The sequence below is a fragment of the Dendropsophus ebraccatus genome, chromosome 2, assembly GCF_027789765.1.
Source record: "Dendropsophus ebraccatus isolate aDenEbr1 chromosome 2, aDenEbr1.pat, whole genome shotgun sequence".
In the NCBI taxonomy this organism is placed as follows: domain Eukaryota; kingdom Metazoa; phylum Chordata; class Amphibia; order Anura; family Hylidae; genus Dendropsophus; species Dendropsophus ebraccatus.
This window is the reverse complement of record NC_091455.1, coordinates 108,159,481-108,178,762: the sequence shown is the minus strand read 5'-3', so window position 1 is coordinate 108,178,762 and position 19,282 is coordinate 108,159,481. Positions and strand designations below refer to the sequence as shown.

The following is a 19,282-nucleotide window of genomic DNA, read 5'->3' as shown; positions in this document are numbered from 1 at the left end:
TTTCATGAAATTGACACCTCACTGGCACTTGCTTTACAAATTGACGCAACTACTCTGGTGTCTAACCTGTTGAATCTGGGGCTATGGCTGTTGGCGATACACATATATATATATATATATATATATATATATATATATATATATATTTTTTTTTTCTTAACACCAGTTTGATGTCCTAACCGAGTGTAGCGTCCAATCCAATGGATGTATGCTTTTGTGTTTTTTAAGTGCTGTCACCAGCTGGCTTAAAGGATAAGTCCGGTCAATTTATAAGTTTCTGGGTCAAGTAAGGTTACAGAAAGTTATTGATTGCCTGGACTTATCTTTTAAAGTGGGTAGGAAAAAAATCCCTGATGGGGTATGGGAGTGACCTCCCGCCCTCGCTTTTGTCACCCCCAAAAAACCTCACCCTATGGGTACCTTCACATGTGGCTGCGGGGCTGCTGAGTAAAATCCACAGGGCATTTTTATACCGTTCACCAAATGGCATTCAGTACTAGGGTGCCGGACGGACAAGCGCGGTTCTGCGCTGAACTGGGTATTTGCGCCCAGCCCCATAATACTGAAGGTGGCATAAAATCAGCCAACGATGCGCTGTGGATTTTAGCCAGCAGGGAACCACAAAAAAGCCTTCCATTGTAAAGGCACCCGTAACTAAGGCAAGTTAACCTGCCTTTCAGCAACTGTTTGTTGCTGTAACTAACTGTGGTGGTTTTTTATATCACAGTTGAAGGACAGCAGCCTCCGTGATATATACCCCATAGACAGCCTTATTCCACGCGTGACTGCATGTGAGGTGTGAAATAATTTGCACACAGAAGAACCCCATTGGGATTTGCGGTGCAAGATTTCACTACTCCCATGATATCCACAAAATACCTCAAGAACAGTTAGTACCCGCTCACAAAATGGTGAGTAGTGTTCCTTGGTACGGGTGCCAGGGATAGAACCCCACGGCTATAGTTCACAAAAGGTGAAATCCACACTTTTTAAAGCATAGTCGTGGGGATTATTTTAGGGTTGCTACTGTTCTTGGGGTATGGGTTGGACGGTGCACTGGTGTGAGGCATTAATCTGGTGTGGAGATGTTAAATGGCCAACACACCATGGGCATCAAATTTGGAAATGGGGATCTGTTATTTCAAATGTATCCGAATTAAGTAGGGAATTTTTAAGGTGATTTTTTAAAACAATGTGGGGGTCTAAGAGGGAAACATTACCTAATAAGTTAAATTACGGATTTTTACGTTGGGCACATATTTAGGATATTAAGGTCAATTTATTGGACACACGGATTGCCATTCACATCAGGCAGGGGGGTGGTATAATCCGATGAAATCCAGGCACGATTCATCTTTACAAAAGTGAGCATCTCCACACTGTGGCAAGAGAGCCTCGTACTTTGCGGTGTTATGATGTTACCCGACGCACTAAATACCCTCTCTGACGCCACACTACTGACTGGGCAGGACAGCAGAGCCAAGGCAAACTCTGCCAGTTGAGGCCAAATCTCCAGTTTTTCTGCCCAGTACTGCACGGGGTCGGTGACACTTTGGGGCAGGCTAGAATCAAGGTAGGCAGTGACCTGGTGGCTGAGCTCATGATGGTCCACGTCATGAGTCCAGTGCTGTGTCCTTTCTTCACCAGCTGGCTGCATGAAATAGCTCATGAGGGCTTGCAGGCTGTAGCGACTTCTGACACCTCCACTAGTGGTGGTGGGAGTTGAGCGCGCTGGTTTCCCCCCCAGAGGATGTTGTCTGGGAACCTGGCTAGTCTCGCAGTTAAGTTGAGACCAACTGACTGGTGAGCATGTCCCTGTAGTACACCAGTTTAGCCTCCCTCTGTGATGGCGGGAAGAATTCTGCCATTTTGCGGCTATCATTCCACAGACACTCCCGCAGACACCTTGCCATCTGCCCCAAGGACAATGACCACCTCTCCTCTCCGCTGTCCTCGGTATAGTTCCAGGGTCTTCTGGGGTCTTCCTGCTCTTCCTCTACCACCTCATCCTCCATCTCCTCCTGTGATGGAGAGGCAGAGAAGCCAGGTGGCGGTGTGTGGAATGGCTGGGCGTAGACATCTTCCTCCTCCTCAACCTCCATTTTCACTTCATCCAGCTCTGGGCTCAAGGCGATGTTCAGCCTTGGAGTTGTGGCCTGGGAATCCTCGCTGATGATGTTGATCAGTGCACTTTCCAGAACATGGAGGAGTGGGATGATGTTGTTGATCCCATAGTCCTGCCTGCTCACAAAGAGAGTCGCATCCTCAAAAGGGATCAACAATTGGCAGACTTCCCGCATTAACTGCCAGTGTGTTACTTGGAAGTCGCAGTGTGGCGTGAAGCTGCCTGATTGCCCCATGAGGTAGTCTGTTATGGCTGACCTTTGCTCGTACAGGCAGTCGAGCATATGGAGGGCAGAATTCAAGAGGGATGGCACGTCGCAGATTAGCCAATAATGAGGCATACCGTGCTGTCTCTGGATTCTGAGCAGGGTGTTCCTTGCAGCGTAGGAGTGGCTTAAATGTTTGCACACTCTACGTGACATCCTCAGAAGGTCATGTAGTGCTTGAAATGATCGGAGAAACCTGTCCACTATGAGGTTGATCACATGTGCCATACAAGGTGTATGAGTCAGCCCTCCCCGCTGAACTGCAGAGACAATGTTCCTCCCATTGTCCGCTACGACACTTCCGTTAGTTGACGTGGGGTCAGCCATTCAGCTATCTCCTCCCTAATGGTCCGGAGGAGCTCCTGCCCACTTTAGCTTCGTTCACCCAGGCTAACCAAATGGAGGCCAGCCTGAGAGTGGCCGGCCTGACATCGGTGGTAAGACACCGGGGCAGGTTGGACTGCAGTGGTGGTAAAGGCAGAACTTGTGCTTCCCGCTGCTGGCCCCCTAAAGCACCGTGGAGGTGACAGTGGCAAGAATGGGCCAACTTCATGATAGTCTCCTGGGAGGATGTTGACCCAGTGGGCAGTAACGGACATGTACTGCCCTTGCCCATAATTAGAGGATCAGCACTCAGGTGCACTGTCTTGGACACCGAGAGTCCCAATGAGTCACCAACCTTTCTCTTCACATAACTGTGCAATGATGGGACAGCTTTGCCAGAAAAATAGTGGCGGCTGGGGACTCGCCATCTGGGGTGCGCACACGCCACAAAATCCCTAAAAGGCTGGGAGTTCACAACATTAAAAGGCAGGGACTGAAGCACCAGCAGCTTAACCAGGTGTCCGGTCAGTTTCTGTGCCATGGGATGGCTGCTAGAGTACACCTGACATTTGGCCATGGACTTTGTTAGGGATTGCTGCCTCATTAGGGGTGTAGATGGCAGTGACACTGTGCTGCTGCTGGCAATTGAGGTTAATGAGGCCTGAGTTCCAGTGAGAGGATGCTGCATGATGGGATCTGCAGTGTATGGTGCATCCTGACAGGAGGTGGTATTGGGGTCACGGTTTTTCCAGGCCTGTTGGTGGTGCCTTTTCATGTGCTTACTCATGGATGTTGTCCCAAGATTATCACCCCTGCCACGACTGACCCTCTCATTGCACAGCAGGCACAGAGCGATGTGCTTATCTGTCCCCAGCCGAAAGAACTGCCAGACGACAGAGGACCGTGGTTTGCTGCCAGCCACGGGGGGTCTTGCTGGTTGTTCACTGCCACCGCTGCCTGAGGGTCCCCTCTCAGGACCAAGGCTTAAAGGTATTGATGAAGTCTGCCTGGTAGGTTGTCTTCTACCCCTTCCTCTTGTGCCTCGCTTCCTTGCACCAGTGGGATGTTGCGGTCTCGGTAGCACCTCCCCTGATGACGCTGAGGATAATGGTGCTTGGGGGCACCACATCCGATCAGCGACATCATCATCACCACCACTGCTACTGTCCTCCAGTGGCTGGGACAGGATCTCAGGTGTGGCACTGGATGCCCCTCCCTGGCTTACAGCCAACACCTCCTCTGCAGTCTCTGCAAGTTCCACCTGCTGACTTTGGGGGACTACTACTACCTCCTTATGATCATCATCATCACTAAAAAGTGGTAGAGAATCCAAAGGCAGATCAAGATTTGCCAACAGTTCCCTGGCAGAAGGTGCCCCAGAGGTGAGTGGCATAGTAATAACAGGGGATGGGGCAGAGGACTCTCGCTGACCGTCCCATGTAAGGGTGGTGTCGGATGATCCAGCCGACCTCGTTTGGAAGCTTTGGGCAATGGAAGTGGAGGATTGGGTAAGCCAATCTAGAACCGCTGGCTGTGTGGTTCTTACAGAACCACTGGGTGTCTGGGGTAGCTGCACCCTGCTGCCACGCCTGTTGCCCGGCTGCCACAGGGCCTGGTGCTACCACTTCTCCTAGCCTCACCGCCTGTTGCAGTCCTTGCCTGTGAAGTGCTGGATGTAGGACGCTTGGATATGATTCTTTTGTTGGAGGAAAATGAAAGAAGCTACTGGCCGCAAGGCACAAACTTTCAGTGACAATCTTGTGGGTAGGCGGCATCCAGCAAAGTAGCAATGTACAGGTAATCACAAAAAAAAATAATTTATTTTTACTTTTTTTGTGGGTTTTTTTGTACTTTTTTTAAATGAACTTTTTAAAGAACTTTTGTGGTTGCAGCCAGCTATAGGGGGTTGACAGCACCCAGCAAAGCAGCAATGTACAAGTTATCACAAACGCACAAACAACCTTTCTTTTTTTTTACTTTTTTAGGGTTTTTTTTAACAACTTTTTGGGTTGCAGCTATACTGGGTTGACAGCACCCAGCAAAGCAGCAATGTACAGGGTATCACAAACAAACAAACTTTTTTTTTTTGTTTGTTTGTTTGTTTGTTTTTTAAGGGGGGGGGGGTAGTTTTTTTTTTTTTTTAAGTTTTTTTTAATGAACTTTTGTTGTTGCAGCTATACGGGGTTGACGGCACCCACCACAGCAGCAACAACTAGCGTCTCCTTTCAGTCACAGAACGGTAGCTGTTTCTGACTCTTCTCACTTTTCTCTGTCTTTTTTTTATCTCCCTATCTCTGCCTGGATATCACAAGTTTGTTACTTCCTATCTCTGCCTATCTCTCCCTCTCTCTACCTCCCTGTAGCTATCTACTTGTTTGCCTATCTATCTATGTGCTTTCCCTCCCTAACTAGCACGGAGCTCCTCTCTCTCTGCAGTCTAGACACACAATGAGAAAAAGCATGGACGCTCAGGCACTTCCTGTTCCTGTAGTGTCGTCACACACCTTGATATTCACATAAAAACAGGATAAAAGGGATTATAGGAGTAATAATTCCTTATATCCTCTTCCATTCTGTGAAACAATACAGTTTTGTGACGCCATTGCGATTTTAACGAACTTCGTAACAAACATTTTGCAAAGTTCGTAACGAATCTGGTTCGTAACGGTTCGGTTCGCTTATCCCTAGTTAAAGCATCACTGAGCTATAAGCGCATAAAGTGAGACAGGTCAGAAAAATGAGCCATTTGGGTCAAAATGGGTCATTAAAGTGCAAATAGGCTTATTATTGAAGGGGTTAAAGCGACTCTGTACCCACAATCTGATTCCCTCAAACCACTTGTACCTTCGGATAGCTGCTTTTAATCCAACGGTCCATTCGGCAGGTGATGCAGTTATTGTCTTAAAAAAAAAACTTTTAAACTGGCAGTCCCGTTCCCAACGGCCAGGGCTTCGATTGTGTATGCATTAGGCTGGCACAACCTCTCTGTCCCTCCGCCCCGCCCTCCTGATCATTAGGAAGGCTCAAGGCAGATTGTCTCCTATTCATCAGCTGTTTGAATACTGAACAAGGGCTGGATCGTTAAGGTACTTGTGCAATGTTCAGACAGGAGAAAATGTTGTAGGGGCATTTCTAATGATGAAGAGGGTGGGGAGGAAGGACGGAGGGGTGGTGCAAAGTTAAGGCACAGATTCTCTAAGCCCTGGCCGTTGGGCACCAGGGTTCCAAGTTTAAAAGTTGTTTTTAAACCCTAGAATGCATACCTGGGGCTTCGCAGGCCCGCTCTGTTAATTGTTTTCTATTTACAGCAAGATTATTTTAGTTAGAATTCTGAAATTCTAGGTATTCCTCAAGTATATAGTTGTTAGTCATTTCCAGTTGTTCATATATTTTTATGTTACAGGCATTTCGGTATAACAACTCTTTTTTGTGAATACCCCATATTCACATACCTGGGGCCTTTTAGGCCCGTACTAGGTTTACATGTGATCCTATGTCTTTTTGTCTTTACTGTTGCCCCCATTAGCTACATCTGGAATCTTTTTTTATCAAGAACTGTACTAAGCATTACCATTCTAGTGAAAATGTGACAGTGGATGAGCAACTTCTTGCATTTAGGGGAAGTTGCAAATTCATTCAGTATATGCCCAGCAAACCTGCTAAATATGGTATTAAATTTTTCTGGATGTGTGATGCTGCAAGCTATTATGGCATGAATGGTCTGATTTACTGTGGCAATGATGTTGACGCTCCAGTCCAGAAGGACCTATGTTCTGACGTAGTAAAAACACTTGCTAAACCAATTTTCCATTCTGGAAAAAACATAACAATGGACAACTACTTCAGCAATCTAGAACTGGCCAATTTTTTGCTTCAGAAACAAATTACACTTGTTGGTACAATAAAGCAAAACCGCAGAGAAATTCCTCTAATCATGAAGTACAATCAACATCCACAACTTTATGATAGTGTATTTGGCTTCTGCAATCCAGCGACAATGGTGTCTTATAAAGCTAAGAAAGAAAAATCGTGATATTACTGAGTACAATGCACCATGATGCAAGTATAGACACCAATAACAGGAAACTGAAACCCAAAATAATCTTGCATTATAATAAAACCAAAGGAGGAGTTGACAAGATGGACGAAATGATTGGAGAGTATAAGTGCAAGAGGCAGACAAAACGTTGGCCTATAGTTCTATTTTATAATATGCTATGTGTCAGCCCTCAATACCTATATTGTTTATAGTGAGACTCCAGAATTCCATGCTAACAGAAAGGACAAGAGACGTCTGTATTTGACGGAACTTTGCTACGAAGTTTTAGGCTATGTTCACACTACGTAAGAGACCGGCCGTTCCGTGACCCCAGCCGGATGATCTTTCGGCCGCATAGCTCTGATGCGAGCGCATCAGCGCGCGCACATCAGAACTTCCCATAGCGCACAGTGAAGCAAGCGTCCGGAGCCGCTCGCTTCACTGTGTGAACTGACAGGTCTTTCTGCGGCCAGAATTCACTGAATTCCGGCCGCAGAAAACTAACATGTCAGTTGTTTGCGGCGCCGCATGGGATTCCGGCCGGACCGCATACGATGTGTATACGCTCCGGCTGGGATCTCATAGAACAACAGCCATTGTTCTACCGCGGTAAAAGTTTTTCGTAGTGTGAACATAGCCTTAATGCCTACCATGATGTAGAGAAGCAGCACAAAATGCTTGCCAAGGCAAACAACAGAAGCTATGATCAGATGTGGTATATGTTTTCAGGAATATCCAGAGCCAAGAGATAGAAAAAGAAAGTGATGTTACATTTGTCCAGCAAAAAAGGACAGGAAATCGGAGTGTGTCTGTACTACTTGTGGACAAAATGTCTGCAAGGATCATTCTTCCGAACAGATCACATGTGAAAGATGTTGCGGAAATTAGTACATTTGAAAAGGAAACTTTGAAAAGAGATATTCCTGCAGCATGTTTACTGCAACTTTTATATAAAAATAAAACTTTTAGACAAAAAAAAAAAACATTATTACAAAGCGTTATATCGAATGTGTATATTGGGTGTTTTAAGCCAGTTCAGTTACTTTTTTGTTGTTTTTTTGCACATAATAATGTTTTGAATTATTCACATCTTAGGATGAATTGGCACTAGCATTGGTGTCTGCCAGGAGGGGATCTGTAATGGATCTGATCTCTTGGTAACTCCAGTTAAGGCTGCCTGGATTCTACCAGCCTTAGCTGGGGTCACCAGGAGGTCAGATCCATTACAGATCCCCTCCTGGCAGACAGCAGCGCTAGTGGGAATGTATCTTTACTTTGCAATTTTCAAATAAACTTTGAAAAGTATTTTTATTTGAGTTATTCCATGTTATTTGCATACAGGCCTAAAAGGCCCCAGGTATGTGAACGTGTAGATTTTTATGGTCATGCATTCTAGGGTTAAAACAATAACTGCATCACCTGTCGAACGGACCCCAGGACAGATCTTGGATTAAAAACAGCTATCTGAAGGTACAAGTGATTTGTGGCAACAACAGTGTCACAGTTTAGAGAAGAAACCAGGAAGTGATCAGATACATAAGGGAGAAAAAGTGTAAAGTAATATATATATAATATATATATATATATATATATATATATATATATATATATATATATATACACACTCACCGGCCACTTTATTAGGTACACCTGTCCAACTGCACGTTACCACCTAATTTCTAATCAGCCAATCACATGGCGGCAACTCATGGTCAATGGTCAAGACAATCTCCTGCTGTTCAAACCGAGCATCAGTATGGGGAAGAAAGGTGATTTGAGGGCCTTTGAACGTGGCATGGTTGTTGGTGCCAGAAGGGCTGGTCTGAGTATTTCAGAAACTGCTGATCTACTGGGATTTTCACACACAACCATCTCTAGGGTTTATAGAGAATGGTCCGAAAAAGAAAAAACATCCAGTGAGCAGCAGTTCTGTGGGCGGAAATGCCTTGTTGATGCCAGAGGTCAGAGGAGAATGGGCAGACTGGTTCGAGCTGATAGAAAGGCAACAGTGACTCAAATTGCCTACCTTGGTTGTAACGGTTGGCTGAAGAGCATCTCTGAACGCACAGTACGTCCAACTTTGAGGCAGATGGGCTACAGCAGCAGAAGACCACACCGGTGCCGCTCCTTTCAGCTAAGAACAGGAAACTGAGGCTACAATTTGCACAAGCTCATCGAAATTGGATAGTAGAAGATTGGAAAAACGTTGCCTGGTCTGATGAGTCTCGATTTCTGCTGCGACATTCGGATGGTAGGGTCAGAATTTGGCGCCAACAACATGAAAGCATGGATCCATCCTACCTTGTATCAACGGTTCAGGCTGGTGGTGGTGGTGTCATGGTGTGGGGAATATTTTCTTGGCACTCTTTGGGCCCCTTGGTACCAATTGAGCATCGTTGCAACGCCACAGCCTACCTGAGTATTGTTGCTGACCATGTCCATCCCTTTATGACCACAATGTACCCAACATCTGATGGCTACTTTTCAGCAGGATAATGCGCTATGTCATAAAGCTAGAATCATCTCAGACTGGTATCTTGAACATGACAATGAGTTCACTGTACTCAAATGGCCTCCACAGTCACCAGATCTCAATCCAATAGAGCATCTTTGGGATGTGGTGGAACGGGAGATTGGCATCATGGATGTGCAGCCGACAAATCTGCGGCAACTGTGTGATGCCATCATGTCAATATGGACCAAAATCTCTGAGGAATGCTTCCAGCACCTTGTTGAATCTATGCCACGAAGAATTGAGGCAGTTCTGAAGGCAAAAGGGGGTCCAACCCGTTACTAGCATGGTGTACCTAATAAAGTGGCCGGTGAGCGTATATATATATATATATATATATATATATATATATATATATATATATTCACCTTTAGGAAACATGGCCCTTATACTTCTTTTCCTTGGTGTATACTACTGACTAAGCAAGATACTGAATAAAAAACTGCCAGTAAAAACTGTATGTAAAACCCTCTTAGCCAGTAGGCACCTAAGTATAATCATATGAAAGGAAGCAAAACTGTTACAAATGGAGTTCCTGTGGCTGCGGAAGGAACCATACTATGGGAATACTCCCACCAAACCTTCAGTATATGGCAGCTGATTTAGTATTATATAAAATAATCTAAAAAGGAAAAAACAAACAAACAAAAACTTCTGTATGTCTCATAGCTATCTATTGTTCATATTATTTCCATATACAACTTATAGGTCATAGAGAGCTGCAACATGTTTGTAACAGTCATTATATTAAAGGCTGTTGAATACACACAGCACATGCACTACAAGAAAAAATAGTATAATAATAATAATAATAATAATAATAATAATAACAATAATAACAATTAAAATACCTTTTTAACCATTATAATTCCATCCTGTGTATGCTGGTCTGTAATGATGTCAAATAAATCTTTGGCATCTCCATCAGTGATAGTATACTTAATTTCTGCATTTTTACCCATATCTGCATCAACGGCTTTTATTCTGCCAGTCTCTGTCCCTACAGCAACAGATTCCACTACCACAAATTGGTAGATACCTGCAGCATGAAACACAAACATTCTTTAGAGAGATTCCTAAACACCACATAAAAACACAATTGCTGTATTCACACTCAAAGAGCAGTGCTCAGACATTCAGAGAGTAATCAGTAATTACTGCAGGTGTATAATCACACTTACATTGAACAGTCCCGCATAAACAAGAACTAGAGGCAGCCTCCACACAACCGGACTCCACAGGTCCCGTAAACTCCAATATGTACAACACAATAGGTATGGAGGAAATTAATGGTTGTCTCACCAATTAGTAGATTCATTCATGGCGCATGAGAAAGGAGGAGTCTATGTCCTCCGAAACGTCCGCTGTGAGGACGTACCTGGGCGTCCGTGTCTGATGGATACATCAGCTGTGAGCTTTAACATGTAATGTGAACATGGAAAATAAATAGAATATATGTCAAGAAGACAATTGTGAGTACTTTGTGTTCTGGAGTCTCAGAACATGAAAGTTCATACGGGAACGAATGAATCTACTAACTGGTGAGACAACCATTCATTTCCTCCATACGTATTCTGTTGTACATGCAGGTGTATAATCTCATACTCCCTGTTCAGACCTAACTGTTCGAGGGTGCGTAGGGAGTGAATCCAATAGGCTTCACGCCGTCTCAGAAGCTGCTTAATGTCACCTCCCCTACGTGGAACTTTTAACTGCTCCAATATTTGGAACCGCAATTAGGAAATTTGGTGGTTGAACTTATGGAAGTGATGAGGGACCGGTAACAGTAAATTCTGCCGACGAATGGTGGATTTGTGTTGAACTATTCTATCTCTAATCTTTTGTGTAGTCTCCCCAATATACATAAGTCCACAAGGACACTTGAGCGAGTATATCACATTCTTGCTGTCGCATGTATGGTAACCACGGATTTTGAATCTCTTGCCGGAGTGCAAATGGGTAAATGAGTAACCTTTTATTATGTTAGAACATTGTTGGCATCGAAGGCAAGGAAAGGTACCATTTGTACTCTCACTTAATGCTAGCTGTCTACTAGTCTTCTTTCTGCCTCCAACATCAGCTTTCAATAATTTATCTCATAAGTTTGGGGCACGTTTATTGCACATGAGGGGCGGAGACTTATATTCAACCACATCAGGATGGGCTTCACTCAATATGTGCCAATGGTATCTCACTGATCTATCTATCTATCACATGATTAAGAGGGTGAAATTTCCTCACGAAAGGTATGCGTGGGGCGGAGTCTCTGTGACGAGCTATTTTGGGGTTATCCACTGCTGTCAACAGCTTTCTCGGATAACCTCGCTGCATGAAGCACTCTTTCATCTCCTCAACCCTTTCCTTACATGTGATGGGATTTGACACTATTCTCCTGACCCTATTGCATTGGGAAATCGGAATGGATTTTTGGTTGCATGTGGATGTCCACTTGAAAAATGTAAAACACTGTTCCGATCGGTGTCTTTGCGGTATAGGTCAGTGTGAAGTCTACCATCAGTGCCCTAAAGAATAGTGGTGTCCAAAAAATCCAACCTGTGCTGAATTTAATGTATGGTAAATTTGAGCTCCTCCCACACTTCATTAAGATCAGAATGAAATGTTAGAATAATGTCTAGTGGCCCCTCCCATATGCATACGATATCGTCGATGAAGCGATACCAAAAGCGGACATGTTTGCGGAATTTAGGATGTGTGTACACATATCTTTCCTCGCATGCCGCCATATACGTATTTGCATAGGGAGGGGCCACGTTAGACCCCATCGCCGAGCCGCGCTTTTGGATGTAAAAGTTGTCACCAAATAAAAAGTAATTCTCTCGCAGTACTAGATTCAACAATTCTATAAAGAACTCACGTTGCGCTGACGTGTAGGTGCTATTCAACAAAAGGTCTTGAACAGCTTGAATGCCTTTATCATGAACAATCGACGTGTACAAACCCTCCACGTCGATTGTTACAAGCCAACTCTCATTTGTGACAGGACCCAAGTTACGCAATAAATACTTACGCGACACAAAAGTTACAATAACCATCGCATTTACAGATGGCAAGATCCCTCCTTTCGCTCAAGAGGTTTCTCCAGGAGACAAGGCGGGGGTTCCCAGTCATCAAGTTCCAGTGGCGAACGAGCTGGCCCCCAAGATCAGCATCCTTTTTCTTAGAGAGGCCGTCCATGACTTCCACCAGAAAGACCCGGAGAGGGGGGAAGAAACATCCGAGGAATCAGAGTGCAGACTCGGACTCAGGTATAGTCAAACCATTGGTTATTAACATCTCCTCAGTACCGTTGTCACATGCTCAAATTAGTGTCTTAGAAAAAGGTCTCACATTTAGCCCCATTGAATGTTTTGATACTTTTCAATTAGATATTGACTTGTTCAGGTTTTTTAGAAATGTGAGACTAAAGACTTACTTCTCCAAGATGGACACTGGTGAGATGGTTGCTACAAGGTCTGAACAGGGTTCAGACAATAGACTCTCGCTTAAAGACTTAGGACTGAGGAATGTAAGCACCTTTAATCCACCTAATACTGACAATGCCACAGAGACCTTTGTGCACCTAGTTCTGATGGATGTGGAACGCTTCAATAAAGACTGTGAACGTGGTTTATACCACATACAGGGCAATTTTTCCAAAAATGACTTTGATGCACTGAACTCTCTTCTGCGGGCTAAAAATTGCATTGTGAAACTGGCGGACAAGGGCGGTACAGTTGTCGTAATGGACCTTGACAGGTACATGCGGGAGGTGCACCGCCAGTTGGCCTATGTTAACACAATATTGAGATTGGTGTACTTGATACTTTTCATGCAGAATACCTAGTAAACAAAAATCCCATTACACCAGTACTTTACATTTTGCCGAAAGTACACAAACGGTTGGCCGATCAATCCAGGAGTCCGATCGTGCATTCCACTAATTTGGTTTTGAGCCCTCTAGCCATTGTTCTAGAGAAAATCTTGACTCCTTTAACCAGGCAAACCAAATCATTTTTACTGGACACAGATGATTTCTTGCAAAAATTGGGTAACTTGGGTCCTGTCACAAATGAGAGTTGGCTTGTAACAATCGACGTGGAGAGTTTGTACATGTCAATTGTTCATGATAAAGGCATTCAAGCTATTCAAGACCTTTTGTTGAATAGCACCTACACGTCAGCGCAACGTGAATTCTTTATAGAATTGTTTAATCTAGTACTAATTACTTTTTATTTGGTGACAACTTTTACATCCAAAAGCGCAGCTCGGCAATGGGGTCTAACGTGGCTCCTCCCTATGCAAATACGTATATGGCGGCATTCGAGGAAAGATTTATGTGTACACACATCCGAAATTCCGCAAACATGTCCGCTTTTGGTATCGCTTCATCGACGATATCGTATGCATATGGGAGGGGCCACTAAACATTATTCTAACATTTCATTCCAACCTTAATGAAGTGTGGGAGGAGCTCAAATTTACCATACATTACGATCAGCACAGGTTGGATTTTTTGGACACCACTATTCTTATAGGCACTGATGGTAGACTTCACACTGACCTACTGTATACCGCAAAGACACCGATCAGAACAGTGTTTTACATTTTTCAAGTGGACATCCACATGCGACCAAAAAAATCCATTCTGATTTCCCAATGCGATAGGGTCAGGAGAATAGTGTCAGATCCCATCACATGTAAGGAAAGAGTTGAGGAGATGAAAGAGCGCTTCATGCAGCAAGGTTATCCGAGAAAGCTGTTGACAGCAGTATATACCCCCAAAATAGCTTGTCATAGAGACTCCGCCCCACGCATACCTTTTGTGAGGAAATTTCACCCTCTTAATCATGTGATAGATAGATCAGTGAGATACCATTGGCACATACTGAGTGATGCCCATCCTGATGTAGTTAAATTTAAGTATCCGCCCCTCATGTGCAATAAACGTGCCCCAAACTTAAGAGATAAATTATTGAAAGCTGATGTTGGAGGCAGAAAGAAGACTAGTAGACAGCTAGCATTAAGTGAGAGTACAAATGGTACCTTTCCTTGCCTTCGATGCCAACAATGTTCTAACATAATAAAAGGTGACTCATTTACCCACCCGCACTCCGGCAAGAGATTCAAAATTTGCGGTTACCATACATGTTACAGCAAGAACGTGATATACTACCTCAAGTGTCCTTGTGGACTTATGTATTTTGGGGAGACTACACAAAAGATTAGAGAGAATAGTTCAACACAAATCCACCATTCGTCGGCAGAATTTACTGTTACCGGTCCCTCATCACTTCCATAAGTTCAATCACCAAATTTCCCAATTGCGGTTCCAAATATTGGAGCAGGTAAAAGTTCTACGTAGGGGAGGTGACATTAAGCAACTTCTGAGACGGCGTGAAGCCTATTGGATTCACTCCCTACGCACCCTCAAACCGTTAGGTCTGAACAGGGAGTATGAGATTACACACCTGCAGTAATTAAGTTTTGCTTGTGGTTTTTACTGTGTTATAAAACCTTTTGATTTAGTTGTACTGACATATCGTTAACCCCTTAGTGACCGCCATGCTGCCTTTTCTCGGCCGCCACTAATGGGCTTTATTCCGATGCGTAAGCCTTTTAACGGCGGACGCATCGGAATAAATTACCGCTCCGGGCAGTTTAACCCATTAAACGCCGCTGTCAAAGCATGACAGCGGCATCTAACGGGTTTCGGTGTGTACTGGAAGGCGCCGCAGGTCTACTTACATGATCAAAGGTCCCGCGGCGCCACCCGGTCCCCCCCGACGTCTCCATGGTAACTCCGGGGGCCTAATTAAGGCCCCCGGGCTTACCATGGATAATCCATCCTGCTGCAAAAAGCAGTACAGTGTATTGTATAATGTGATCTAAGTGTTACACTAGTGTACAGTAATGTACACTAGTGTAAAAAAGTAAAAAAAAGTGCACCAAACACAATACCCCCAGCCCCCCATAATAAAAATGAATTACATTGCCCATACACTATAAAACATTACATAAAAGTGATCAAAACCACAAATCCTATACATATTTTGTATTGCTACGTTGTAACGACCCAATCTATAAAACAATAATTATATCGCACGACACACGCTGTAAAAAAATAAATAAAAAAACAGTACCAGAATAGCTGTATATTATCAATCTGTTTTAGAAAATACATCATAAAAGAGATCAAAAAGTCATATACATATAAAACTTGGTATCAATAGAAACTACAGATCTTTCCGCATAAAATAAGCCCAAAACCAGCAAAAGATAAGAACGCTATGGATCTTGCAATGTGGCGACAGTTTTTGTGGGTTTATGCTAGGAAGATAGTTTCTATTACGCCAAATTGGTATTAGTTAAAAAAACCTACACAAATGTGGTATCGCCGTAACTGTAGTGACCCAGAGAATACATGTATTATGTTATTAGTGACCGCCGATATGAATTTTTACAGCGATCACTAATGGGCTCTATTTTGCTGCCCTCAGCTCTTTATGGCGATGGCGCAGAATAGTGCAGCAGCGCCGGTAATGCCCGCAGCCCCCTCCTCTCAGCTACCGGAGGTCGCTGAGAAGTTGGGGCAGAGTGTGGGCTCAGTCCCGGCCAGTCCCCGCACCGACGATCGCCGTTATTACCAGTATAACAATGGCCACCGGTAACAGGCACTGCATGCTTTCATCTGTGGATTAACAGTGAGAGGAGATGAATGTCCCCCCCCCGGAATAACCTTAGTGTTCACAGTGATTAATTCCCTAGGGTACAAACACACTTGCCGTATCGGCAGCAAGTTTCTCGCTGCATATTCGCAGCGAGACTCGCTGAGGATCCCGGCCCTATGTACTCAAAGGCAGACAAAGTCGCAGCAGGGATATACATCCCTGCTGCGAGTTTGTCCAAAGGCCGACCCGTTAACCGCCCGGCCGCCGGAGACTATACATCACCTGGTCCCGAGTATACATCACCTGGTCCTTCGCTGATTCCAGGCACGTCCCGCTCAGCCAATCAGGGCGCTGCCCCACCACAGCACTGATTGGCTGAACGGGCAATAAAGACGTCGGGAGCCCCGTACCGGGATCAGGTGACGTATAGTCTCCGGCGGCCGGGGAGTTAACGGGGCGAGCTGCGGACAAACTCGCAGAAGGGATGTACATCCCTGCTGCGACTTTGTCTGCCATCGAGTACACAGGGCCGGGATCCTCAGCGAGTCTCACTGTGAATACGCAGCCAGAAACTCGCTGCGGATATGACAAGTGTGTTTGTACCCTTAAAAAGAGATCAAACTCTCATTCTCTCCACCACCAGAGGCGGCGGAGAGCATGGGGCAATGATCAGGGACTAGCCGATGTGGTCCTGGCACAAGTGATCAGCGGTATATACTATATACCACTGATCACTTGTTCCAAATACTTTCGGCACTTTTTGTCCACTCACCAAAAATCATTGGTGACGGGATAAAAAGTCAAGTGCCCCGGATTACCTGTAACCACCTCGCATTACCTGTAACCACCCCAAATTACCTGTAACCACTCCGCATTACCTCTAATCACCCCAGATTACCTGTAACCACCCCACATTACTTGTAACCACCCCAGATTACCTGTAACCACTCTGCATTACCTGTAATCACTCCGCATTACCTGTAACCATCCCAGATTACCTGTAACCACCCCAGATTATTCATAACCACTCTAGTTTACCTGTAACTGCTCAGATTACCCGTAACCACTCCAGATAGCCAGTAAACATCCCCAGATTGTCCGTTACCATCCCAGATAGCCAGTAAACACCCCCAGATAGCCAGTAAACACCCCTAGATAGCCAGTAAACACCCCCAGATTGCCCGTAACCACCCCAGATTGCCCATAACCAACCTAGATAGCAAGTAAACACCCCCAGATTGTCCGTTACCATCCCAGATAGCCAGTTATAACCAACCCAGATAGCAAGTAAACACCCCCAGATTGCCACAGATATTTTTCATGATATTTTTATGTTTTTCACAAAAAACACAAAAGATAGTGACCAAATTTTACCACTAATATAAAGTAACATATGTTACAAAAAAACAATCTCAGAATCGCTAGCATATGTTAAAGCATCACTGAGCTATAAGCACATAAAGTGAGACAGGTCAGATTTTGAAAAATGAGCCTCAAATAGGCTTGGTCCCTAAGGGGTTAATTTACATTTCTCTTTTAGGCACAAGAAAACACAGAAACGGGATAATTGCCATTATCATAGAGGATGACTCTAAGTACCTTAACATAGATCAGAGACATTTGTTTCCTTTTTGGTGAGTTTATTAGCTTTATACCCAGCAACATAATGGTTAACACCACCAATGTTTTGTGATGATGTCATTTGATTGCTTAATCACGTGTTTTTCTTTTGTTATATATTGTGACTGTGAACATTCTTGATATGTTGTTGATAAAGAACGGAGGGTCATAACGCATGCAGCGCTTACTATTATGTTATAATAAAAGTTTTGAAAAAGCATTACAACAGCGAGTGCTGGGATCCATTATTCCACTGATCAACATTTTCCACGAGCACCGCGCCATTACAGGACTGGAGTGCCGGTTGATTGCTCTATATAAAAGCACATATGCAATTAGGGCATGGAGCTTAATATCCAGGGAGCCATACCGTAACTGTAACACATGGGATGTTAAGGGGTTAAAGTGGTCATCCAGCACTGCAAAAACATGGCCACTTTCTTCCAGAGACAGCACCACTATTGTCTCCAGTTCAGGTATTGTTTGCAATTGAGCTCCATTCACTGCAAAGGAATTGTGTTACAAAACCCCACCCAAACTGGAGTCAAGAGTGGTGCTGTCTCTGGAAGAAAGTAGCCATGTTTTTGTATTGTTGGACACCTGTTAAGTGTTGCGAAATTGTTAAAAAGGTTCAGGGTTAGGATACCATAGTTGCTTTCTTGCAGAAACAGTACCTCTCTTGCCCTCTGATGGTACAGTATGTGATATTGCAATTCAGCCCCATTTATGTAAATAGAGCAACATTGAAATACCACACACAACCCAAGGACAAGTGTGGTTCTGCTTTGGAAATAGAGCAATCATGTTTTTCTTTTCCCTCCCTCCCCTCCTTAAAAGTATGGGGAATGTTTTTTTTTAAGTAGCACAATATAGAAACTGTAATTATATCAGAGGTCAGTTTGAGGGTGTGGTGCCACACAGCATCTACAAAATGAATGATAATGGTAAGAAGCTTATCGAATTATAAAAAATCCCAAAACAAAAGAAAATGTGTTATTATTATATTTTTTTTAAGACAGCTGTCATTTAAATATAAAGAAGTATCCCTTGCTTAAAAACAAACAAAAATATATATTGGTTTGAAAACTGATGAATAAAATATTGTACTAATAACCCTTTTTTCAGCTTGCAAACATTAACTAAAATATTGTAGAGGCTTTCATTACAAAATGAATGGATTTAATTTTGTTTTACTATTTTGTAATAAAGGGAAACAAAAAACGACTATTAAAACAGGCTACTGCTTTCCCTTATCTAGCATAAAGCTATAAGCAGGCACTACAGTGGCACAGTATTTATGAAAGAGCATCACAGATGGTATCTGTTAAATTACCAAATTTAAACAGGGTTTTAAACACAGCACAAGTATTAAATGCATCTTACTCTGTGGGAATCTAGGCGGATTGTCATTGACATCAGTCAGTGTGATGTTCACCGTGGTGGTCCCAGATAATCCTCCCATCTGGCCACCCATATCTTTGGCCTGAATAACCACTTGGTAATGTTCCCTGTTTTCTCTGTTCATATCTGGTAGAGCAGTTTTGATTATGCCTGCAAAACAAGGAAACAAAAAAAAAAAAAAAAAAAAAAAAGGACAATTTCAAATATTTTCACACGGAATGTGCAGCAGTTGTGAAGGTATTGTCAGCAAATTCACATTTAATTACATCTCATTTAGGTTGGGTTGAAATCAAGTACATGGAAAATAGCTAAACATGGATTTTTTTTT

At 43.7% G+C, this 19,282-nt stretch overlaps 1 protein-coding gene across 1 annotated transcript in view; it reads right to left on the bottom strand.

Annotated features, from left to right (window-relative positions):
- The window catches only part of LOC138784161 (cadherin-9-like), a 128,939-nt gene that overhangs the window by 28,839 nt on the left and 80,818 nt on the right, over nt 1-19,282 (bottom strand). The window contains exons 3-4 of the mRNA XM_069959673.1: nt 18,937-19,104; nt 10,117-10,304 (exon numbers count right to left, since the gene is read on the bottom strand). Coding sequence (XP_069815774.1) covers nt 10,117-10,304; nt 18,937-19,104 — 356 coding nt within the window. The remainder of the gene's footprint in view (nt 1-10,116; nt 10,305-18,936; nt 19,105-19,282) is intronic.